Genomic DNA, 27,013 nt, shown 5'->3' with positions numbered 1-27,013 from the left:
GCTCTTTAATGCGCCTCCTGCAGCTCTTCACACCACATGATATAAAAACATTGATTTAATTATTAACCAATCAGGATGCTTTTACTATGTTATTAACCAATTGCAGAATACTTGGTCAGTCATTTTACTCTGAGAATATTTTTAGATTAGATTAGATAGAATAGTAAATTAAACAATGAATTCACACTACTGTGGCTCTTTTGTGTAATGTTGATTGCTAATTTGGCTCCTGAATGCTGAAGTCTGAGTATCACTGCTTTAAGGCATGTTATTCATTTTTAGGATTACAGATTTCATTTTCATATAAACACTCAAATAAGTGTGTCCCTGAAGCCTGTTTTACTCTTTAACTAACTAGGTCCCATCTTGCTGAAACAACCAAATAAAGCATGCTTTGGGAATGATGAGAACATAAAGGTTTTGCTTAGAATATATTCTCCAGGCTGTGCAAAAGGAAGGGCACAGGTTAGTTTTCATTTATGGAAGCTAAAATAATATTCAGAGGATGCTTGGTTTTCAACATTACCTGAACCATTCTAGTGCTATTTAGAATAGTTTTTGATGGTCTGCAGATGCAGCAAGCACCAGAATTTTAACAGGTTTTAATCTTTTGTACATCTTTCATAGAAATGTAAGATGCTGAAAAACTTTGAATATTTTAGTTTCAACTGATGCAAGTTAGCTCCAGATCAGGAAAGTAGCAGCCCTATCTATCTAAACTAGATTAAAGAAATGGTGGAATAGAAGAATGCTAAAGATTCATATGCCTCTTCATGCTTCAGCCATCATTCCAGAGGACTTGCTTCCATGCTGATGACGCTTGTTAAAAATATAATGCATTAATTAAATTTGGGACTGAACTCCTTGGGGGAGAACTGTATGTCTTCTACTCTATTTTAGCTGCATTCTGCCATATATTTCATGTTATAGCAGTCTCGGATGATGACCTAGCACATATTGTTCGTTTTAAGAACACTTTCACTGCAAATTTGACAAAACACAAAGAAGGTACCAATGTAAAATTTATAAAGATAGCTACAGCACTCAACCCAAGATTTAAGAATCTGAAGTGCCTTCCAAAATCTGAGAGGGCTGAGGTGTGAAGCATGATTTCAGAAGTCTTAAAAGAAGAATACTCTGATGCAGAAACTACAATACTATACTTCTAATGATGGTATCTGACTCAGATGATGAAAATGAACATGTGTCGGTCCACACTGCTTTGGATTGTTATCGAACAGAACCCATCATCATCAGCACGGACGCATGTCCTCTGCAATCGTGGTTGAAACATCAAGGAACATATGAATCTTTAGCTTATCTGGCATTTAAATATCTTGCAATGCTGACGATAACAGTGCCAGGCAAATGCCTCTTTTCACTTTTAGGTGACATTATAAACAAGAAGCAGGCAGCATTATCTTCTGCAAATGTAAGCAAACTTGTTTGTCTGAGTGATTTGCTGAACAAGAAGTAGGACTGAGTGGACTTGTAGGCTCTAAAGTTTTACATTATTTTGTTACATAAGTGGACTCAAAAACAAAACAATCTACACTTATAAATTGCAATTTCATGATAAAGAGATTGCACTACCGTACTTGTATGAGGTGAATTGAAAAATACTATTTCTTTTGTTTTTTTACAGTGCAAATATTTAATAAAAATAAATATAAAGTGAGCACTGTACACTTTGTATTTTGTGTTGTAATTAAAATCAATATATTTGAAAATGTAGAAAAGATCCAAAATATTTAAATAAATAGTATTCTATTATTGTTTAGTATTGCAATTAATCGCAATGAATTTTTTTTAATCACACGATTAATCACGATTAATTTTTTTAATCGCTTGACAGCCCTAATCTGAAGAGTAACTACTCCAAAGTTTGGTGTTCAAAGTCACTTGTTATAAATTAATCTAACTTTATATGAAAAAGTTTGAACAATTAGTAAGCAAGAAAGACCCCATTAAATGAGCATACTTGTAAACTTTTAAGGTGTATAGATCAGCCTCATCATATGACATGCATCCTAGGGTATTATGGAAATTAATTGAACTTTATGTACCAAGTGATATTAAAAAAATCAATCAAAGGCAACTGGTGAGTTACCAAAGATTTGGCAAAAAAGTAGCACTTCACCGTTACAGAGTCAACATTTCATAGAATCTCAGGGTTGGAAGGGACCTCAGGAGGTCATCTAGTCCAACCCCCTGCTCAAAGCAGGACCAATCCCCAATTTTTGCCCCAGATCCCTAAATGGCCCCCTCAAGGATTGAACTCACAACCCTGCATCTGGCAACACTTACCATGCAGCAGCATCTAAGATTACCAGTTTTTCTAGCATTAATCTAGATGCTAGATTAATAGGAGATAGCTGTAGTACCTCCGTGATAATTCTTCGTAACAGCTGACAAATGTTAATCTTTTTAATGGCTTCTACTGTAAATTTACAATCCATTTTCAAAAAGAGGAATGAAGGATGCTTCTGTCAAAATCTCTTCCATAAGTCTAACTTCTATCCTCAGTAACTAATGGAATATTAAGAAAGAGCATTAACTCTTGGGCTTAGGTTTTCAAAGCTGCCTGAGGGATATGGATGTCCAATTCCCATTAAAATTAATAATTTTTAATTGAAAAATGTCAGTCCTAGAGGATAACAGAACCAAGAGCAATAAGCAGCGAAAGTTTATTTTGGGGGAGTGGCATCACAGAAGTTCCCTACAGTCAAGGTTAACTACTGCTTTAGCATGTACTGTGTGTGGTGTGGAGGTGAGGCCACGGCCACATTCTTGTCCATTTGGCTTATCTAGCGCCATTGCTAACAAGATTTACCAAATACATCTTGTACTCTGAGTTCAACCAATAGAATTCTGGCTGTCCATCGTGCAGATGCACAAAAAGTGCAAACTGCCTGTAACTACTCCATCCACCTGTACAAGTGCAGCCAGAATATAGTGAAAATGACCAAGAAGAATAGAGACCCTATGGATGGAGAGGATATATAGGGTTTACCCAGGAGTAATGACATGAAATCAAGAAAAGGGAAATGTAAGCTATGGAATAACTCCCATGAGACATGATAGAAACCCCATTACTCTGAATTTTTCTAGGGTTTCATCCAGCCTAGATTTAAAACTGTTACCTTGCATTGGTAGGAACTGCATGACTTCTACCTTTTAGGATATGACTATGAATGGTTTTTTATCTGTTGGTTTCTCACTAGGGTATCTACTGGACCGATGACTTGCCTTAACACTAGACCCTTCTTCAGCGATTTCAAATCAGTTAATCCAGTCAACAGGCTAAATGAAATCATGCCATTACCACCTCTTTTCCTCTGTTATTTTTCTTCCCCTATCTTCTAAATGATCACTATTGATAGACAGATAGACAGGCTGGCTGTCTTCCATATCAGCCTGGTTTTTCCTTTCTCCCACAGACATAAAGTTTACAATATCTAGAGTTTCAGGGTGGGAGTAACCTTGGGGAGGGAGAGGAGTGGAGAGTAAGCAGACGGGGACTTGCTCCTTTAAAAATTCTCAAGATATTTCCCAGAAGAAAAGGGGAAATGGATTTTTAACTCTACCTACACTATTACCACTATTTTAGATTAATTTATGCTTTTTTTTTTTTTTTAGTTTTAATTACGAGTTTTCTTTCACAATTTTTACTGTTCCTCTCCATACACACCCTGGCCACTGAGAGGAATATTTAAAGGGAAATAAGTACACTACTCAGTTTCACTCTTTAGTTCTCAGGTACAATTAAAATGCTGCAATGTATGACTTAAGGACACTGCAAGGAAATGTTTACATTTTTAAAAAAACTTTTGTTTTTAAAGAAAGGAAAACATTTCTGCTATTGAGTTATATATAAAAAAATCCTGTAGACCCTAAGTCCTTGAAAGTGTCCCTTTAAATTTAAAGTAGGCCATAATGTCTTGTGATCTGAATACAAAACAAATGAACAAAAGAACCACAACACAACCCAGTCAGCATGCTTAGATTCTGCCATTGCCTTGCTGACATACCTTGTCCTTTCTCTGCACCAGTTCCCCTATTTGTGAAATAGGGATAATTATTCACCTACCCTCACAGGACTGAATTCATGTTTGTAATGTGCTGTGAAATGTTTGGATGAAAGTTGATGAGTATTTTATTGAAGGGTGATTAAATGCCACACAATACTGATAATTTCGGTAGTTTCTTTCAGAGTAAAATCTGTTTCCATTTAGCTTAGACTGTATTTCAAGTTTTCCAGTCTCTTGACTCCTTTTACTGGGGCGGGAGATGCTACGCTGATGACAAATGAGCCTAGGATCAGAACAAAAGTTTGCAAGGGTGGTGCATGCGCTGTCTTCTTCTCTGCCCACCCTTAGGAAAAGAGGCACACAATTTAGGAATGCTTGTAGGTCCCCAACTACTCCTCAGTTCTCAGGGGGCACCTATATTTTTAATCCATATATGAAAACCCAAATGTAATCATTGCTCTTGGATATGGATATTTATGCCTTTGTGACCTTCTGCTTTGACTACTGTAATGTAATAAATGGGGCTGCCATTGAAGGCCACTCAATCTGCATTTTATGCAGAATGATCCCGCTCACCTGCATGGCAGCATCAGCATCAGGGACCATATTACACTAATTCCCTGAAGACTACGTTGACTTCTTGTTGATTTCCAGGTGTAATTCAAGGTTTTGAAACTGCTCTTAAAGAAACCCAAACCCTTTACCATTTGGTTACTGGCCCAGTGAGAGACCATCTTTCTATCTATGATGCAACAGTTGAGATCAGATGGGAAGTCTAGATTTCAGTGATTGGGGCCTGCAAACTGGATGCTCTGGAGGGAGAGTGTCATTCCACAACTGCACACAGTGTCCTGAACTCTTTCATGGTATGGCTTAAAGCCCCTCTCTTCTTTCAGACTTCCACTCAGGGTGGAGATTGTTGAATATATTTACAGCCTAATCTGTGGCCCAGGAGTTTATGGATTGGAAAATTAATTTAGTAATTAAAAATAAATCCATTTGTGCGCAAGGAGTATGAGAGTAAATTTTATAAATAAAAAAAATAAAATAAAATGTTTAGTTACCATTTACCACCAGAGGGTGCTATTTCGACACTTTAAAAAATTGTGATATGTAAAGCATCTCAAAATGCATTCCTCAGAAACATAACCACTTCCTTTCAGAAGACAGTAATTCAACTCTCAACTGCAAATAGCACTATAATTAGATTGATTTTCTGCTCTGCTCTATGAGAAAATATTCTAATCAGAACAAGATTAATAAGCAAAAGCCTGTCAAGTGACAATTCAGAATTGAAATATCCTCAAAGTATATTTTAACACCTTGATCTCACTTTTCAGCTGCAGAGCAGTTGGGACTCATTGCTGAAATAACTTTTTTCTTTAGCCATTTTAAACTGACTAGCAACGCTTACAGCCCCCAACAGATACAATGAATTACTACAGGGAAGAGCAGCAAACGGTAATAAACTTTAGTATATTACTCTAGAAAGGGACACATTAGCAGAGTTTAATTGTGGCTCAAAGATAAACCATTCAAAAGTAAATTGTAAATGTAAAATGAAAATTCTGTTTACTCAAGTACCGTGTTGAATATTGCAACCAATCATGATAAGAAAAGTATTGGGCACACTAACATCTAACAAACATTCTCCAAATTCCACACTGGCCAGCTCCACTTAGCTGTGATGTTCCAGAATGCATTATTTAATGCTGCATACAGGACAATTACAAGAGATTTCAGAGCGTCTTACTTTGAAAGCCTGAGATACTTAAAAATACTGACACCTCCACCCTTCTCCAACCCACCAGAGGTTGCGATGACACTAAAAGATACATGCTGGGGCATCTCAGCAGATCAAAATCAGCAAGATTTCTTTGGATTTAACAACAGAGGTAGTCTAGTGATCTGTACAGATCTTGTGCTCTCTTACAACGCCGAAGATCTTGAGTTCAAATCCTAGGGAAGGCCTGGAGGCAGGAGTGAAAATGAATGTCTAGGTTCCAGGTTAAAATCATAGTATCTTAGGGCTGGAAGAGACCTCAGGAGGTCATCTAGTCCAACCCCCTGCTCAAAGCAGGACCAATCCTCAATTTTTTGCCCCAGATCCCTAAATGGCCCCCTCAAGGATTGAACTTGCAACCTTGGGTTTAGCAGGCCAATGCTCAAACCACTGAGGTGTATTCTCCATCACTTGAAGTCTTTAAATCAAGACTGGATATCTTTCTAAAAGATATGCAATATCTCAAAGAAAAGTTATGGGCCTAATGCAGGAATTACTGGGGGGTTCTATGGACTGTGTCATGAATGAGATCAGACTAGAGGACCATCACAGTCCCTTCCAGCCTTTAAGAAAAATTAATATAATCTATGAATATTCCCAACGTCCTGCAAACAACCAAAAGGGACTGCTCCCATGTGTAAAGTTAAGCTTGTGAGAAAATACACAGAGGAGTGGGGCCTAAAACAGATATCTCACCTCTGAAGTGTATGGAATGGTCCTCTTATTCTTCTTAGTTACAACTTTCAGCACCTACTGCTAAACAAAACTTTAATTTTACACTTGTAGTGGGGTGATAGGAGGAAATTTACTCCTCCTGAAAGATGAACTGCATTTGTTTAATGTCTTTAAAAATATTAATTGGCTTTTCCCTAGTTCAAGCCTGGAGCACTATCGTCACTGCAGCAGGAGGAACTGGCCAAGTCCAAGATATCAACGATGGCCCATCTACCACTGTGATCTGCACTATAGTAAAGTCCAATACCTTCGCCAGTAATCTACTCATCCAATCAAAATGCACTTGAGTTCCTATTTCCCTTAACAATTATTATTCAATATCTAATTACATATCATCCCTTTGAAGATTACACTACTTTGTATACCTGCGCATAATTTGTTTATGTTGTTAATGTTAAATTTCCTTTACAAAATAGATTCACCTCACCATCTTATTTCACTTTCTCACCCAGGCTCCTCCCTGCCCTTGCTCCCTCCGTTCTTTTGCCAACTTCCTCTCTCAAGTACTGCATTAAGGAAGCTCCTGACTCCAAATGAACCAGGAACTTCAGTTCCACCAGCAATTCTTGGTTCTTTTCCCACTTAAGTTATAGTTCCTCTGTCCCCTCCTCTTATGACTGTAATCTGGGATTGAATTGGGAGGGAGGAAGGAAAAAAGGTGGTGATGTTCACCAGGCTCTGCTCTGCTCACAAACTACGGTCAGCCCATGTGATTAACCAAAATGGGATGCCGATCGCAATATTTTTTACAGATATTCAGAATATGATTCTGCAAGCTCTTTGGCAGGTCTTGGATATGCTCATGGACTCTACGAAGCTCCGTAGGCTTGGCTCTTTCTTGACTGAGGGACCAAAAAAAAAATAAGTGTAGCTATCACCAACCACCATCCACTTGTGACACCAAAACAAGACCTCAGACATAACAAATAGTGGAGATCTGTAATCAAGGCCTTCCTTTCTCACATGAGGAATAAAATAGTTAATGGTGTTAGTGTTTAAGTTTCATGTCTGGGAATCTGAGTTAACATCTCATTAAGATGAATGAGGACATAATCATACATTTCAGAGCTGTGTGCCTTGACCAATAAACATCTCTGTATCAAGTACACACTGTTCATATTTTTGAGGTTTCTTTGCAACCATAACAGCCACTTTTTCAAAAATAAAAACTGAGATTCTGAAGAAAAATACAGTCATTTCAGAGAGATACTGGTATGCCATAAAGCCCATGTACTGGCTCAATCTTAGCCCTGGCTACAGGGTTCCCCAGAGGATGCTGCTACACTTGGTCCTCTTATAGAAGCAGCTGAAAGGTAGGAGTCCAGGCTTTTCATAGAGACCACAATCATTTCATATTGACAGGTTTCAGAGTAACAGCTGTCTTAGTCTGTATTCGCAAAAAGAAAAGGAGTACTTGTGGCACCTTAGAGACTAACCAATTTATTTGAGCATGAGCTTTCGTGAGCTACAGCTCACTTCATCAGATGCATGCCGTGGAAACTGCAGCAGACTTTATATATACACAGAGAATACGAAAAAATACCTCCTCCCACCCCATTGTCCAGCTGGTAATAGCTTATCTAAAGTGATCATCAGGTGGGCCATTTCCAGCACAAATCCAGGTTTTCTCACCCTCCACCCCCCCACACAAATTCACTCTCCTGCTGGTGATAGCCCATCCAAAGTGACAACTCTTTACACAATGTGCATGATAATAAAGTTGGGCCATTTCCTGCACAAATCCAGGTTCTCTCACCCCCTCACCCCCCTCCCAAAAACCACACACACAAACTCACTATCCTGCTGGTAATAGCTCATCCAAAGTGATTGTAGGGAGAATGGTCACTTTGGATGAGCTATTACCAGCAGGATAGTGAGTTTGTGTGTGTGGTTTTTGGGAGGGGGGTGAGGAGGTGAGAGAACCTGGATTTGTGCAGGAAATGGCCCAACTTTATTATCATGCACATTGTGTAAAGAGTTGTCACTTTGGATGGGCTATCACCAGCAGGAGAGTGAATTTGTGGGGGGGGTGGAGGGTGAGAAAACCTGGATTTGTGCTGGAAATGGCCCACCTGATGATCACTTTAGATAAGCTATTACCAGCTGGACAATGGGGTGGGAGGAGGTATTTTTTCATATTCTCTGTGTATATATAAAGTCTGCTGCAGTTTCCACGGCATGCATCTGATGAAGTGAGCTGTAGCTCACAAAAGCTCATGCTCAAATAAATTGGTTAGTCTCTAAGGTGCCACAAGTACTCCTTTTCTTTTTGCGAATCATTTCATACACAGGAGAACCCCACATAGGTCAGTAAGTTGGATATTTAAAGCAGCAGATGTAAGAGAGGAGCACAGCAGCCAGCCCCACATGATCCACAAGTGCTCAGTGGATCACTGGTGGTTTGTAGACTACAGCTTAAGAAAAACTGACTTAGTGTTCTCCATACAGTGGAAGACTTCCCCACTGTGGAGGAAACATGCTGGTCTCCTAACACTGTACTTTCTAAACTACTGAAATTAGTTTTTCATATCCAAGTTCCTGCCCAAGTCTAGTAAATGAACATTATTACCACCTGCTGACTATTTCGTGCCTTACGTGAAATGACTTTGATCTCAATCCAGTTCCCAGCATGTCATCTCATTACAAGAGGACATAATTGGTACTAATGCAGTTTCAAACCTCCAAATTAGGGATGAGGCACAGTGGTAAGAAACTTGCCCTGACACTTCCTGTGCTCTGCCTTTTAGGGGGTGGGGAGGAGAAGAGGTCTTAACCCCCATGGTTCTCAATGCAGAACCTTTCACAAGCTTTAAGTTCATACCCAGAAATATTAAAACAAAAACAACTAAAAACCCTGTTGTAGCTACTGTACTAGTAACGTTAGCGTAAGCCCAAAGTACACACAAATCAAATCTAATACCAAGATTAGAAAAGCACACCAAAGACAGGTATAATGTTTACCTAATAGATGTCAGCATACAGTCTCCTCTTGATGTATGCTTAACACTAATAGGATTTCCACATGCCCATCAAAAATAATAATATAGTCTTCCACTGTGAAGCAAAAAAAAATAAAAAATGGAACATCATGTACTTAGCTGCCTGATATACTATATGTTTTATAACAGTGCCTGATATTTATTAAATAAACAGAGAGAGAGAGAGAGACAGAGACACAGTGACAGTGTGTGTGTGTGGATTTTTTCTGTATATACAAGCCTTAGAAGTAAACTTGTTAAAAAAACTAATTCCTTTGCCTCACCCCCAGAAGCCTGTGGGTACTGGGGCTCCAACAGTCGTAAGGAACCAGGGTATTTTTGAATGTGTGTGTGTTTGTGTTTTTTTTTTTAAACAGTTCCTGCATATACTTGAACACACTTTCAACATGGCTTAGCCTGGTTAGTAGGCCTATATCTCATTTAGTTGGAACTGCAGTCTAAATACTTGCTGGCAAATTTAGCTTTAAAGGCCAACACATTCGGTATAGGTTTTTATTCCGCCTTCGTCACAATGGTATTCAAGTACCTTCCAGTAGTACATTAAGCAACATGCTAACGTCTGTCATGTTTCTCTCATCCCCTCCCCAGCACAGATTGGTCAAAAAACAGAATTGTTAAATTACAACATTATAGGCATCAAAAAGATACATATGATGGAATGGAATTCTTTAATTCTTTGAAGTAACATATACTTCACACACTAATTACATCTTTGATTAATCTTTCCACAATGGAGAGATTAACCTTGTCTCTTTACAATGTCATATGTAGTACAGTGCTGCAGAGAGGAATACATGAACTGAAAGAGACTGACATCACCAAAATGTCATTTAGGTTAGTAATTGGGAGCAATTCAATAAAGTCTAGATAAATTACAAGAAAACAGAACAACCTTGAAGCTAAATATCCCATATGAATTAGGAAAGTGTTCATAGTAGGGATAATACACGCCACATGGAAAAAATAGGTACATTTCTTTCCATGAATGTGTTAATTTCAACTAAAACATTTTGTTCTGATTTATATATTTTCCTATATATAATTTTGTAAATAAAACCTAAATTTTGGTCGTAACTGTGTCACTTTCAAGTGTTGTGCTATAGCTGTATATGACAGCAGATTACCTGAACTCAGTCAGATTTAACACTTTTGCAGTATCTTTTACACAATAGGATAGTCAAGTGCTAGCTTTCGCTAAAGTGCTTTCCTTCTGTAGGTTTAAGTTAGACCCTTAGAGAAGGGCCATTAGGATGATCCAAGGAATGGAAAACCTACTTTATGAGAGGAGACTCAAAGAACTTGGCTTATTTAGCCTAACCAAAAGAAGGCTGAGAGGAAATATGTGTCAACATGAGACAGAAAATCATTTCAAAAGGGAGGTTTTCAGAGTCATGTAAGAGATTTAGGAACACAAACCTCATTGAAAGCCAAGGTGAAGCAGTCCAAGTCAATGGTAATTGTGGTCCTAAATCCCTTAACGTGATTCTGAAAATTTCCCCCTTTGTTTATAAGTATACATCCCTTTGAGTTTTGCATGAAAGGGACCTGAACTACTAGCACTACCCAGGCACAAAGAGGCAGCTCCAGAAAGCTCCATATACACAAGTCAGATGCCGCACACAGGCAAATCGCAGGGGCCTAGGAGACCTCAATATCACAACGTGAACACTTTGATTCTTCTTTAAATTCCGTCACTTTCTGAAAGATTTGCTTTTTAAATCACATTTCTCATTCATTCCTTGTCCAGTTTCAGGAACTCCTGCAGTGTCAGGTCAACAGGGTTCTTATGGAGGGAGAGGAAAGCCCAGCAAGAGGTGTGTTTCCTCTGCTCATCAACGGGGTCATCATCAAGCTCCCAGCCTTCCAGCTCCTTGAAGCAGCAGCAGCATTGAACCACATCAGGCCCATTCTCACTGGGGCAGTGGATGAATCTGGCTGCAGCCATCTGCTTTGGGGTGCAGGCACAGCCCTCGGTGAAGGGCCAGCTATGGTAGATGGCCAGGCAGGCCTTGCGCTCATGTAGAGCTGAGGAGAGATATAATTGCTCTCTATAAATACATCAGAGAGAAAAATACTAGGGAGGGAAAGGAGTTATTTAAGTTAAGCACCAATGTGGACACAAGAACAAATGGATATAAACTGCCATCAACAAGTTTAGGCTTGAAATTAGGTGAAGGTCTCTAACAAGAAGAGAAGTAAAGTTCTGGAACAGCTTTCCAAGGGGAGCAGTGGGGGCAAAAAACCTAACTGGCTTGAAGACTGAGCTTGATAAGTTTATGGAGGGGGTGGCATGTGGCCTATCGGTGACCGCCAGCAGCAAAAGACCTAGTGGTCTTGCCACATGCTCAGGGTCTAACTGATTGCCATATCTGGGGTCAGGAAGGAATTTTCCCCTGGGTCAGATTGGCTGATACCCTGGGAGTTTTTCACCTTCCTCTGCAGGATGGGGCATGGGTCACTTGCGGGTTTAAACTAGTGTAAATGGTTAATTCTTTGTAACTTGAAGTGATTAAACCATGATTTGAGGACCTCATTAACTCAGACAAGTGGTTAGGCATCTATTTCAGGAGTGGTTGAGTGAGGTTCTGTGGCCTGCAATGTGCAGGTCAGACTAGATGATCACAATGGTCCCCTCTGACTTATGAGTCTATGAGACCCACAATACTGTCCTGCCTTTTTTTCTTTCCCCTCCAAATTTAAACTTAATTTATTCCTGTTTAATTGGATAACACTCAGTCAAATTGTAACAACTGAGACCACAGTTTTCCCACACAATTTAGGACTATTATGGGGGAGAAAGAAGAGAGTAGGAAAGAAATGGTCTCTCCATCTCCACTCAAAGTGCTGCTTGATGCAGTGCCTGTTCAGACAGATATCTGACTCCAATATTGCGTGCACCATCAAAAAAACCTGCAGTCACCATTATATTAAGAGGTGTTGGGAAACATCAAAAAAAGCCAAGACACAGAGGAGAGGGCAGGGAAAGAGAAAGAGATGAGAGATTGGAAAGGAAGGAGACAGCTGCTGCCAAGCTATTTTATACTGAACTTTTCTTTGTTTCAGACTTCTCAAACTAGAGTCCTGTTCTGCGACTGAATTTTAATTTAAACCATTAAAATGACACAAGGATGTATCATTACTTTATAGAAAAGATTCTATGTCAGATTGGTTCTCCTCAAATTATTTTAAAACTATTTATCTATGCAAGTACTTTTATGCATAAAATTGTCTTTAGTGTACTTAACCAGCAAACTAAATGTTATTTTATCAGTAAATATAGCAATGGGACTGGAAAAAGACTGTAATAAAGTACACAATAATGTATCCTAAAATAAAGTGTGAAAATTTACTTTAAATAAAAGGGGCCAAAAATACTGTCATTTTCTTGAACGTAAGTGCCAACCAAATTTTCCTACACAGGAAGGGAAAGTTACCAATATTGTTGAAAGCTTTAAACTGTGATTTATAACAGTGTGATGGCAGGAGCACACAAAAAATAAGACAAGTCTGTTTTACATCCTGGACAACTCAAATTTACATAATTTACCCTGTGGGTTTCATATTATTAATATATACAGACATGGTACAAGGTAAGAAAGTCAGTCCATAAAATGCTGGCAACAATACAGCTATTCTATTCCTTAAACAAACTAACGTAAATTAAGAGTTTCAAGACTCAGATAATATGTTATTTAGCCAGATACTTAATGGAGTTTCAATTTAAGAAATCCACATACAAACTCTAGTTCAGAAGAGCAGTTCTAAGACACGTGACCAATTATAGCAGTACAGGGCCACGTCTTAAAATTGATAAAATCACAGACACAAAATAAACAAACCATCTGGAAGCTCTGCCATACCTGTCTCCCAGTAAAGTGGGATAGGTATCGCTTTATTTCATTAACATTTGCTTCCACCATCTCTCCTAACATTTGATTATTTTCAACTATGGGTATTTTTTGTTGTTTTTTTTAAAAAAAACAACAAAACAAAAAACCCCCACCTTCTTCTGTGCTCTCCTCACTTCTCCCTCTCTTTTCAGTCAACCACATTCTGAGATGGGAATATCACCATGCTACATAAACTGCTGATACAATAACACCGAAAATGGCTGTGAAAGCCATACTGCTGGAATCCTCTTCATCTCTTATTGCCCCATCCCAGATGACGGTTCATTTATGTAAAATCTTCCTCCTTTGCCAGTTCAAATTCTCCAACATTCAAAAGGAATAGCATACCAAGATAATGTATACGTCTGGCATATTCCTATGGAACAAAGCAGCCATATCCACTAATGAAAAATGTTTTAACAGCTGCTAGCTTTTAAATGACAGGCAGTAGTCCCAAAAACTTCAAAATTATTCCACTGTGAAACAGTCAAACAAAACAACAAGACAAGAAGATTTCTTGAGATTTCTCAATGTTTTGAATGAGTCAACATTTGTGTGTGAAAGTCACAGGGTAAACAAAACAATAAGTAGCAGGGTGGATTTGATTTAAATCAAATTGATTAAAATCACTAGTCAGGAAGACTCAATTGAATCATGGATTTATACACAAAAGTGCATTCTTGTTGGTTGTTATAACCTTAATACATATTCTTCACAACTCAGAGATAAATGTAGGTTTCATTTTTAGAAGGTACACACTATACATTTTTAAGTGATTTATTTTGAAAACTTTTCAGGTTAGTTTTACAGCTATATCAGAAAATGAATGATTGTTTGGTTATTTCATTTACCAAAGGTAATTGAAGCAGATATTTATGAAGTCATTGGGAGGTGAACTATCTCCAATTCAACAGGTTAATCATTAATATTTGGAGGATTTTCTTGCCATACTGTATTAGGAGGAGATCACCACCAGACATTTAAATTGTTTTAGTTAACTAAAACAACAACGTTATGTATTCTGGATTTTTTTCTTCAACAACAAACATATAATATTTTAACAAAACAAGCAAATAAATTTTTGAATTTAGTTAAACATTCAAGTTTTTTAAAATCAGGTTTGTTTTTGTTAAAATTGTTTAACTAAAATAGTTAAATAAAATATTTAAAAACAGAAAACAAAATGTAAATCGACTATGCAGGCAGGTCAACATGAGAAACTTAAAACATGGCTTCTGCAGCTAACTCAGTCATCCTCACCTTCGTTTTCCTGTTTGTTCATAATCTGGAAAAGAAGGACAAGTTCTCCTGCTTTTTCAGGTCCCAGACTATTTCTCAATTTGAAATGAATTGGTCCAAAGGAAGAAAATATTCTTTCTACAGCGGCAGAAGAAGCTACTGTTGTTAAAAGTGAGATTATTACTTCAACAGTCTCAGAATCCAAGTGCTTAAGTGACTTCCATCAGTTCATGGTATGACTTTCTTTAATCATCATCAGCAAACATATATTTCTTGAATGGTTCTTATTCCCAAACTCGGTTTCTTTTACGGCCTGCTGCCATTATAGGTTTTCCTTTCTAGTAAGAGAATGGTATGGTAGATCTCAAATTAATGAAGGCTACACTCAGAAAGACCTCAACACTTCTGGAATATGCTGCTCAAACAGTTTCTACTGCCTGTCCCTCCCTTTTCAAATTTATCTCCAGACTTCTTCTCCTTCTCCAGAGCTATTCCGCCCACAACAATCTTCTATTCATTAAACTTTTTGAAACTTTGCACTTTTAGAGAGAGGTTAGGGATTGACTATGTGTGCACAAATTTGCAGAAGGGCAAAAGGGTTGAGGTCTTATTTTTCACCTCTATATATTATTTATTTATTTATTTTAAACTATTTTTGCGTTAACAAGCATGTTATCTCTGGAGAAACAAATCCACAGTTTGAGAACTGCAAAACTAAGCGCACGTCTACACTGGCAAAGTTACAGTGCCGCTTAGAGAGCGCAGAAGGCAAACCGCTGTTGTGTGTTCACATTGACAGCTGCCTGAGCAATAGCGCGTTCACACTTGCAGCACTATTTGGAGCGGTGCACTCTGGGCAGCTATCCCACAGAGCAGCTCTTTCTCTTTTGCCGCTAAGACTTGTGGGAAGGCAGAGGGGACCACAGGGCATTTTGGGTCCAGTCCCAATGCCCAGTGATGCATTCCTTCACATCCAAGCAATCTCTGTGCTTCCATCCACATTTGGCGCCATCTTTCAATGGTTTGTGTACTGTGCACCCTGCCTCTTTCAGGCTGCAGGAATGGATCCCGAACTGCTGACCAGTATGCTGCTCGCTCTAACCAACACGTCACGACTGGCAATGGAGTTATTCCTTAAACTACAAAGGCAAGAGGACTGCAACGATCTCACCACACATAGTAGCTATGACACGAGATTGCTTGTGGCATTCACGGAGGTGCTGACCACAGTGGAATGATGCTTTTGGGCTCGAGAAAGAAGCACTGAGTGGTGGGATCACATTGTGATGCACGTCTTGGATGACTAGCAGTGGCTGCAGAACTTTCGCATGAGGAAAGCCACATTCATGGGACTGTGTGATGAGCTCCCCCCAGCCCTGTGGCACAAGGACACAAGAATGAAAGCTGCCCTGTCATTGGAGAAGCATGTGGCGATTGCACTGTGGAAGCTGGCTACTCCACACCGCTACCAATTGGTTGCTAACCAGTTCGGAGTGGGAAAGTCAACTGTTGGAGTCGTGTTGATGGAAGAGTGCAAGGTCATTAATCGCATCCTGCTTCAAAAGACCATGACTCTCGACAACATGCGTAATATTGTGGATGGTTTTGCACAAATGGGCTTCCCTAACTGCGGAGGGGTGATAGTTGGAATGCACATTTCACTTCTGGCACCAGACCATCTAGCCACCGAGTACATTAATCGCAAGGGATATTTCTCAATGGCTCTCCAGGCCCTTGTGGATCACCATGGGCGTTTCATGGACACTAATGCAGGCTGGTGATGATGCATGCATCTTTCGGAACACTGGCCTGTTCAAGAAGCTGCAAGCAGGGACTTTCTTCCCAGACCAGAAGATCATCGTAGGGGAAGTCGAAATGCCCACTGTGATCCTGGGAGACCCAGCCTACCCCTAAATGCTGTGGCTTATGAAGCCATACATGGGGCAACTTGCAGCAAGGAGCAGGTCAACAACAGGCTGAGCAAGTGTAGAATGACTGCTGAGTGTGTATTTGGCCATTTAAAAGCCCGCTGGCGATGCCTGTATGGGAAGCTGGACATGGCCAATGACAGTATTCCTATGCTTGTAGCCACATGCTGTATTCTCCATAATATTTGTGAAGAGAAGGGTGAAAGCTTCACGCAGAGGCTCAGTGCCTGGAGGCTAAGTTTGAACAGCCAGAGACCAGGGCTATTAGAGGGGCACTGCGTGGGGCCAGAAGGATCAGGGATGTCTTGAGGCAGCAATTTGAAGCTGAATATTTAATATTTAAATATAATATTTGCTGGTTTCAGAGTAGCAGCTGTGTTAGTCTGTATTCACAAAAAGAAAAGGAGTACTAGTGGCACCTTAGAGACTAACCAATTTATTTGAGCATAAGCTTTTGTGAGCTACAATTTGCTGCTATACTCGGGATTGCAGTGCTTGTAATGCTATGAGGTGACTGGTACACATGATGCAATAAGGGGGTTTAACGTAATTGTATGTTGCTTTGCAGGGCTCTTTTTGCTTTCACGTAATAGAATAAAGATTGCTTTCAAACCAACACAATGCTTTTATTAAAAGAAAACAACCGAAGGAGAGAGTCAAACAACAAAAATACATCAGCAGGGAGGGAGATGGGGGAAGAGATGGTCTCCAGAGGAGGAGGGGTCCCAGGACAGCTACAGATTTGTGTACGTCCAGGAATCGTACCCAACCTTCTCCTTTGGAGTACAATACAGCGGGTGCCGTACTTTAGCAGGGCCAAACTGCAGAGGGATGGATGTTGAGTGCAGTGGGAGTCCACGCTGCTGGACTGTGAGGAGGGAGGAGTGGAATGCTGCGGGTAGAGAATGGAGCCAGGAGGTTGATAACAGTGTGTTGGTGGTGCGGGGCACATGGGTAAGAGTTTTGCGACAGCAGCTGCAGGAGAGGGCGGGCACAGAGCTGCTCGGTTTAAAGAGCTAGTATCGCCTGGAGCACGTCCACTTGGCGCTCCATAACATTTAAGAGCCGCTCCGTGGTTTCTTTCTGGTGTGTGCTGCATTCTCCTTTCGGTCTCTCTTCTCGCTGTCCTGCCACTCCTTCAATTCCTGTATCTCAGCAACGGAATGCATCATAACCTCACGCAGAAAGTCCTCCTCAGTTCTTCGTGGCTGCTTTCTAATTCTGCGCAGCCGTTCTACTGCCGATAAGGGAGGCTGGCCTCCCAATGTCATCTCTGTGAAGTTTAAATGCAACATTTTACAAGTAGTATTGTTTGCAGCACAGACAACACTAATTCGGTGCTTTAAAACACAGCCAGTAGTCACACATCTGTCATTAACTGGCTGACCCCAGGCAAGCACACATAAGGCACAAGACCCCCAAAATGGTGAGTAGCCGCAAGGCACGGTGAATCACTCTTCCCAGACCCTACTGTACACTGGGCACGTGGCTCTTGGGGAGATCCAGCACTGGGGGGGGGGGGCTTGATAATCATTCCTGTCCCCACATTTTCCACAAGCTGTGTTCCTTATGGAAGACATCTTGCTGCTGAGCGTGAGCAGGGAATCAAGGGAGGGTATTCTCCAAGCCTGCGGCTCCTACCCTGGCCCCTATGCGGCTCGCCTGTGTGCAGCAATGATCCTCCCTGCCCGCCCCGTCCCGGCCCCGGCCAGCACAGTGGTGCAGAAAAGTTACCATTAATGAGGCAAGAAACAAAGCAGCTCTGCTGAGGAACCTGCAGCAGTGAATTCCCACTATCTCCACAAGAGTTTCCAGGAGATCTCTGAGGGAGATTCTCGTGAAGTGAGGTAGTGTATCAACAGCCTGTTCCGCTGCTCAGAATAGGCACGTGGTGGGACACAAGCCTGCTTTCTGCAACACTCCTGCCCCCAACAAATCGCTTTGGCAATTCCCAAAATCAGATCCACTTACCAGGGGCCTCCTCTCCTATTTGTGCTTCGCCAAGATCCGACTGCTTTGACTGGCTAGGCTCCTCCAGGGTAGAAGAGAGCTCCTGACTGCATGCATCTCTGGCCCCCGAGCCATCCTATGCATCTGGGACCCCTTCCCCCTCTTCGTCCAAGATTTGCTCCTCCTAGCTCGGTCCACTCTTGACTGGCATATGAGCCAACAAAGTATCCACAGGGGCCTTCGTAGTGGAGAGGTGGTCACCACCGAGTATTGCATCCAGCTCTTTGTAGAACCGGCAGCTCGTGGGCACAGCACTGGAGCAGCAGTTTGCCTCCTGCGCCTTGTGGTAAGCGTTACGCAGTTCCTTTACTTTTACCCTACACTGCAATGCGTCCCAGCCATGGCCCCTTTCTATCATGTATTGAGAAATCTGTCCGTAGGTGTCATAATTCCTATGGCTGGAGCACAGCTGGGACTGCATAGCCTCCTCTCCCCAAATACCAATGAGATCCAGCAGCTTGGCATTGCTCCAAGAAGGGGATCACCTGGTGTGGGGAGCAGGCATGGCCACCTGGAAAGATGTGCTGAGACTACTGCACGCATCACCGAGCAAACAGGAAGGGGACTTTCAAATTTCCAAAGGAATTTAAGGGGTGGGACTGACGGTTGGTCACCTGAGGGCAGAGTGGCAGAGTTCAAACCAATGACCAGAGAGGTGAGAACAGGCATTGTGGGAAACCTCCCGGAGGCCAATCGCAGCGCTGTAATCGCCACGGTGTCTACACTGGCACTGCAGCGCTGTAGCTCTGGCACAGAAAGGTCTACGCCTCTCGTCGGGGTGTTTTTTTTAAGAGCGCTACAACTGCGCAGTTTCTGGGCATTAAGTGGCTTGGCAGCATGTACACCTCGGGAGTTACAGCGCAGAAAGCCGCTTTACTGTGCAGAAACTTGCCAGTGTAGACGGGGCCTAAGCATCTCTGATGGTATCTTCTAGACTGAGCACTGAGTCCCATTGGGTAGATAGAAAGATTAATCTAAATAATCTATACAGAAGCCCCTGGAACCCCATAAAATTGGGTCCCTAATCCATGAACTATTGAAACTCAATTACAAAACTTTTCTTAAAGATTACATGAATATATTGTCTCATACTATAGAATTAGAATTTATAACCCCATTCCATGATGAGATATCTTTGAGCTATAATGTATCTTAGTTTTTCCCTCAAAAAGCATTTTATCAAAAAATTCCAATTTAAATAAAAAAAATCTGTTTTGATTTTTTTTAAAAAATCATTGATTTTTATCCACCTTGATAAGTAGTCTGTTAGGCTAACCATAAAAATTTCAGTCACTTTGCATTAGATCACACAATTTTGAGATACCTTAAAAACACTCTATCTTTCTGAAATATTGTTAACTATCCGCAACAGTTCAAAACTAGGGGTAAAATTCTCGCCCCACTGAAGCAGATGGCAAAACTGCCATTGACTTCAGTGGGGCCAAGATTTTACCTTAGGTCTTAAAGTCAATATACAATCCTTTGTAAAAATCAAACAGAACTGAAACATGCTATTCGCTGGTTCAGTAATTTTACCTGAACTCTTAAAGTTAACACGGTCCTTTAAACATCAAGAGCCAAAAAGAAAGGTTACAAGAAGGATTTGGATGATAAAAGAATTTTAGATAAAGTAAGTAAATCCTCTAAGAATATTTGTTTAAAAACCCTAATAGTATTTTGGAATACTTGTCTGATAACCTTTTTAACAAATGTTTCTCTTTCATTTTTAAATATCATGGCTTGTTGCCAAGAAGCATCTTGTACTGACAAACCTAACAATTTTTTGTCATGATACTCAAGTTCACAGATGCAGATACTAAGACAACAGAACTTCAAAACCATTACCTATCTCCCTAGATACTGGCAGTTTGGAAAGCTTCATCTGATGCTCAAGCCACCTGAACTCAAGTGATGCTAGTGTGTTGGAATGATTGAATTCCACAGAATGCAAATAAAAAGGAAATTAGAGGGTATACCTAATTTAGTAAGAGACATGCGCATTACTTCTCAAAACTTGTATTCTTAGTAGTAACAAATTAGTTGCCATGATTTCAACAGCTTAAAATTTTACATCCATTTATTTATTTTGGAAAATAAATAGTAGCTACAAACTGTGAAGATTATTCTCAAATTAAACACAGCTATAGCCATCACTAAATGCATGTCACAATGACACTATATAGTCACTACCACACTTAAAAATCAAGCAAAAACAGGATACAGATTTATAGCTATCTCTGCATATCTGAAGTACAAACTCATACTCTAACAATTAAATTTTTAAACATATTCAGACGACATTTCAAGGCAAACAGATTTTGTATTAAACTTTAACCAGCTAGAACAATTCTGTGCTAAATATTCCATTTGAACACAAGTTGTTTATGTCTTTCCGCAGGCCCATACAAACGCACATCAATTTTTCCTGGTTTCATTACAGTAGCTTTATTAACACTATTTGAAATAGGGGGGGAAATTTATAATGCTCTTGATATGAAATATTGCAAATATATTTTAGTTTATCAATTAAGTTTTACCTGGGGATTTTTTGTTTGCTCTTGTTTGCATCAAGAAAGACTGGCGTGGCAGCAAAGGTGATGATGGCAAAGACATTGAGACGCCTTTAGTCAAGTTTAGTCTATACATATCCTCAGGTACCTGCTGATTACCAGTGGGAGAATCTGCACTGTAGCCAGGTGTCGCAATAATGTGCAGTGCATTCTCTGGGCAGGAGTCACCTGCTGAAAATAAAATGTGGTTTGTGATTTACCAAATGCACTGAAATAAAGGTGAGACAATTACACTGAAATATAGCCTACAATATTGGTATGAACATGCACCATCCACTAACAAAAGTCTACTAGACCACTCCTACCATGGTCGGGAAAAGACCACCTCTCTGTAATATTCCTACCACTATAGTATCTAGGAATCAACAAAAAGCCCTGTGAACACACAGAACGTAGAGCAAGTAAGCAGAATTTTGTTTCTAACATCATTCAGAAAACAAGCTTATAGATAAGATTACTATCGTTTAGATTTTACCCTTTGAGGCAAAACCATATTACCACAATTAGACACAAATATTTCTATAGATGAAAAGGTATTTTACAATTGCTGTGATGCCCTGAAAGCCATGCTTGTCTGCAAAATCACAACTACAGCGGAAATCTGGAAGAGTTTTCAACCTATGCCAGGAATAACCTTATGAAATAAGGGCAACAGTAAGGGACCCTCATATTTGGCAAGTCCAAATTTGACCTGCCTTTTTTTCTGCTTGTATCTGTGAAATCCAAGACATGGGGTTTGATAAATAAATGCTTTTTTTATTTAAGAAAAAATAAAAAATTGTTGGTTCACAATACAATGACAAACTAGTGTGTATATCTAATAGAGGGGAAACTTATCAAGAAAAAACATTTTAGTTCAATAGCAGACCGAATTGCTATACATTTCAAAAGCCTGACTGCTCACAGCAATGAAGCAAGGAAAACAAGAAGGCAAGGCAGACAAGCCAGATGTGTATGGTCATATTAGTTCTTCAGGCCTCAGTGTCTAAAATAGAAATCAACAAAACTCACAAACAAAGCTTTATACCAAAATGCATCCGATATTTTATTTCCTAATGAAGACATTATGAATTATTGAAATTATAAATAATAAAAAATTGATAATTGTAAACTCAAAACTATAGTTAAAAGTGAACCAGTCTCGCAAAAATAAAAAGTAAAGCAAAAATATTATACATATCCTGAAAAATGAGAGAGAAAGAAAAGTCTAGAGTAAAGTTTAGCCTACATGCTCAGCTACCACAGTCAAGGCACATTGTTACTACAAGGATGGTTGCCGTAAAAGAACCTAGATAAATTAGAGTTATAGAGAAAACAGACGCTTCTTACCAATTCCTCATATTATCTTATTGAAAGTAAATAAACTCGATATTTCAATTAGATTCAAATCTTGTATGGTCAAGTTTCCTGTTTATTTTGTAGCCATCAAAACCTACAACCTTTTTAACAGCTGTTCTTCAGCGCTTTCCATCAGATGCAGTCTATTAATACAATCTTTAAAGCATCTTCTTGTATTTTCATACTGTACCATAAGGAAACCTCTTATCATTTTTAATAACAAGATTGCAGAGAGTATGTAATCTTCCTAGATTGGGGGAAAAAAATGGGATGTATTTGTCAATTTAACTAGCAAGCTTTGAAACAGCACACATGGAAGTTTGAGATAAATGCACAATCATTTAACAAGCAAAAAGTCTAAATACACAGTGGTTTCCTATTTCCAAAAATGAGCACATCTCAAGAAGTCTGGTTCATATAGCCAGACTTACCCTGTTGTCAAACTTTACCGCTAGGAATTATACAGTGAGAAATATGCTCTCTCTTTGAAGGATGAATGAACTGCAAAAACTTCACTCTGGCTTTCGAAGTTCTCTCACTGAGTTGTAAGTCCTAAAACACAATTAAAACACGATAGCAGGATAACATACCACCTTCCTAATGTTAAGTTTATCTTCAGCTCCTCTCTTAATTTTCAGCCCCAACAAAGCTAGAACTGGTTGGTGGTGGGGTACATTTTTTTAGGGATTGAGTTTTAGGTTCAATCACAATGAAGAATAGAAATTGTAAAAACTAAGGAAAATGTACAATTACATTTATCTAAAGTCCCTTTCATGACTATTGTTGAAGCTTCGCTACTGGCTCAAAACCCCCTGAGAACTAGAAGAGACACTTCCGTGTGTAGCAAGTTGCAACGTACTGTGTGTAAAAAGATATTTCCAAAGAAATAATGAAACAAAACACCAGTAATTTTAATTTACAGATTTATAACCTCACAGGATGAGATTTTCAAAAGCACCTAGGCAATTAATTTCTATTGACTTTCAATGGAAGCTAGGCAGCTAACTCCCTTAAGCACTTTTGAAAATCCAACCCACACTTTTAGTATCAACTCTGCACCTATTGCACGTCAACCTTGGCAACTGGTACACTATAAATACAGATTTAGATTAGAAGTGACAGGCTCATTTATAACCGTAAAGACAAAACCAGTGAATATAAAATGAGGGGTTTTTTGGACTAGGTGTATGTAGGATACACATAGAAGCAGGAGCTCACATTCCATTCATGTCTTTGGACAAAGAAAAAAAGTGAGCAAGCAAGCAAAATGTAAATGCAGCTAACTGCAATTTGAAAATATTGACATTGTTGCTAAGGTTTTCACTAGACATGTTACAGAGACTGCAATTGGGAAATTGTGCAAGCATTCCAGCTGTGATGGCAGTGCGACAGTGCAAAAACAGACAACACATACAGAAAGAGGAACAAAAAGAGTTTTTCCTCTTGCAGGAAATAAAAGCAAAACAAAAAACAAGAAAACATTGGATCACACATTTTTTCTATTTTATTGCTGTGAAATAAATTAGCAGTGTTTTATATTCACATATTTTTTAATAAAAAAACAGCAATTATTTTAGTCTGCCTTTGCTGCCTACTAACTCTTTGAAAGATTAGGCTGTGAAATGAAAACTAGTGCAATAGGGCCAAATTCAGAGGAGTGAAACTACTACTATCTTCAATGAAATTACATGATAAATATATTTGGCTACAACAGTAACTTTACAAGAATTTTTAACATTTGTACATAGACCATCCTGTCTCAGCAATTTTTATTATAGCAGCATGCTGCCGATATTTACTTTGATTACACCCATGATCATGTCTGTTGCAACAGCAGCACACACCAAATTTCTATTACTTGAATTTCAAGAGCAACACAAAATTAAAACACAGAAACTCTTCTACCTGCACTCAAGTTCTTTCAGCTTGACAGCAAGCTCTCATTTATGTTCATTCACAGATCCTTGCTCACTAAGACACTGAGTGCATTGTTGCCATAATTAAACAGTTATATTTGGGGGGGGGAGGGTAGGGGAGGGAGAGGGGACATGAAAACAAAACTAATTTCTCTTACCTCACTTTATGCAACTCCCACCATTATGGATGAATGGATCTGACTAGCAAGTGTTTGTACCCAGAAGGGAAAACAGCTCTTGAGAACCTAAGATAGGCTAATCTAAAAGGGGAGACCATTAGGAACAATGGGGAAGGAGCACAGTCAGAAGGGAGCAAAACACCCCAGGAAAGAATCAGCCCTCTGGCTGCTCCTGAAGGACCCCTCCAAAAACCCACTGACGAAAGGCTGCATTACCTAATGCAAGCAATTCAGCTAGTAGTTTCTCAAGAAAGTATGAGCCTAGCAGAGAAGGCAGCCCAAGAGATCTCATCAATTGAGGCATCCTGAACTCTGTCCCAGGACATAGACATGACTTGGATAGAGCAAACCCAAAGTTCCTCTGAGGTGAGGGAGGCTTGTTAGGGCCTCTAATCCACTGAGGAAATGACATTTCTGAATGCCTTGTACCCTCTGTAAGGCCTTTCAAACAGTACAAGAAGGGACTGGACCTGTGGAATGGTTAGTTTCAGGAACGGTACAACTTTCATATAGTATTTTCAAATAATTGGCATAGTTGATCCCAAAGGGGAGAAAGACAAAGAACTGGGTATGAAAATCCTGCTTCCAGATTGGCTGCTATCTGCTAGCAACCCATTAATTCTGACGACACTGAAAAGTTAAAATAGCTATAAGAATCAGTTCTTAGGCATCTTATTCATTTCTACCAAATGTTATATACAATGCATTCTAGCTGTTTGATTGTTCTTAAACAATTGCCCCATGCCAATCTACATACCATCTTAAAGCGGTTTCCCTGTGGAACAAAACAGCGTCACAGTGCCCTGGCACCAATGCCACTTCAATTTGCCAGTTTGTATGCAACAACTATGACAGCTGGGCACTTGCAAAAGAAAAAACAACAAAAATACGCCCTGCCCAGGATGAGGCCGGAAAGAGACAGCACTATTCAGTTTAGTGGTCTTTAAACACCAACACAAGTAGTATTTGGAATACAGACAAGCAAACCTAGTTAGGTATTCCAAATTTCAGTATAACAAATACCGAAGTAATTCAGAATGGAATTTGCCCACAGAAAACAAAGTAATTTTCAGTGTTTCAAGCATTTTCAGTGTTTCAAATAAAGGCAATAGTCTCAGTGAACGTCGCATGTTTCACTCATTATGCTCTAATAAATTGGTTAGTCTCTAAGGTGCCACAAGTACTCCTTTTCTTTTTGCGAATACAGACTAACACGGCTGTTACTCTGAAGCATGTTTCACGGATATTTATATATTTGTTATAATATAAATTGGGACTACTGTCAGATCTAAAGTGATGCACAGTGTTAATGCCATAGAAAAATAAATACAATATTTTGAAGCAGTAAATTGTTTAGTTTCTCACAACTCCACTAGCAGTCTTCAGAGTGGGAGGTATAGACTGGTGATAGTACAGATCAAAAATTAATGACCACATAGGGTGTGAGAAATAATACTTTTCTGCTTTCTAGAAAGCACCTACATGTTAGAGAGATGAGCACTTTAGAAATACATACATAATCACTGCCAAAACACCAGTTTGCACCTGTATCCCAGGATGTAATCAGTTGCCATAAACATATTAAAAGCTACAATTACTCACCCACCATTTTAAAAATAATTCAAATAATTATAGCTTCATGTTTTCACAGTGTTAGATATTTTTATATTTTATATCTCCAGCCCAGTGTCTACACATCAGCCCTGGAATAACAGGAAGGTGACAGCTTACAAGTTTTCTAATAATGTCAAACTAAACAAAGACAAGTAGTCCTGTGAAACCACATTCTCTATCTTATAAACCTTTTATTTGTACACATTTCCACTGCCAATGTGTCTCTGGCCAACATAGTTTCATGGCCATGAATCACAAGGAATTAGGAGGTCCTATTCAATGGTCAAAGTAACCATGGAAACTGCCACAATTTAAAAAAGGGTGGGGGGGTGCCTTGAAAATGAAACTCAAATCCTATTGACATATTGGGACGCAACTGAAAAGTTTAATAAGATTAACAATTTTAAGTGGGGGAGAAGGGATGGGGATAGCTGACTACAATGTAATGATTATATAAGACTGATTATACTTAATGCAGAACTTGAATTTTAACAGACCTAAAACTAAATGCTTTATCTAATCCTATTGAAAACAGAGGATAACAGGAATGAAAACCTTTACTGGCTTTTTTCGTATATATTTCAAGATTAAGCATAATAAAAACTATTTTATTTCCTCATTCAGTATATAAGCTGTATAGTGTGGAAGAGACTTTGGAATTCTAATTATTATAACATTCAAGAAGAAGATCTAGTTTCAAACACCAATGGTTAAGTTAATGAAAATACAAGCTCTGTCAATACTTTGATTAGGTCTGAATACCAAGGACAACAAATATCCC

The 27,013-nt window shown here is 39.4% G+C and overlaps 1 protein-coding gene across 4 annotated transcripts in view; it reads right to left on the bottom strand.

Annotated features, from left to right (window-relative positions):
• TANC1 (tetratricopeptide repeat, ankyrin repeat and coiled-coil containing 1) overlaps positions 1-27,013 on the bottom strand; it is a 216,512-nt gene that overhangs the window by 109,189 nt on the left and 80,310 nt on the right. For 2 of the 4 annotated variants that reach the window (XM_084642572.1, XM_084642575.1), the window contains exon 3: positions 21,153-21,356. The exons of 1 other annotated variant lie outside the window; for it this stretch is intronic. In XM_084642572.1, coding sequence (XP_084498698.1) covers positions 21,153-21,356 — 204 coding nt within the window. The remainder of the gene's footprint in view (positions 1-21,152; positions 21,357-27,013) is intronic. One more of the 4 variants, XM_084642573.1, reaches the window with a different exon arrangement.

Source organism: Lepidochelys olivacea (assembly GCF_965140295.1).
Source record: "Lepidochelys olivacea isolate rLepOli2 genome assembly, chromosome: 11".
Taxonomy (NCBI): domain Eukaryota; kingdom Metazoa; phylum Chordata; order Testudines; family Cheloniidae; genus Lepidochelys; species Lepidochelys olivacea.
The sequence above is the reverse complement of the archived record's forward strand: the minus strand, read 5'-3'. Positions and strand labels throughout refer to the sequence as shown.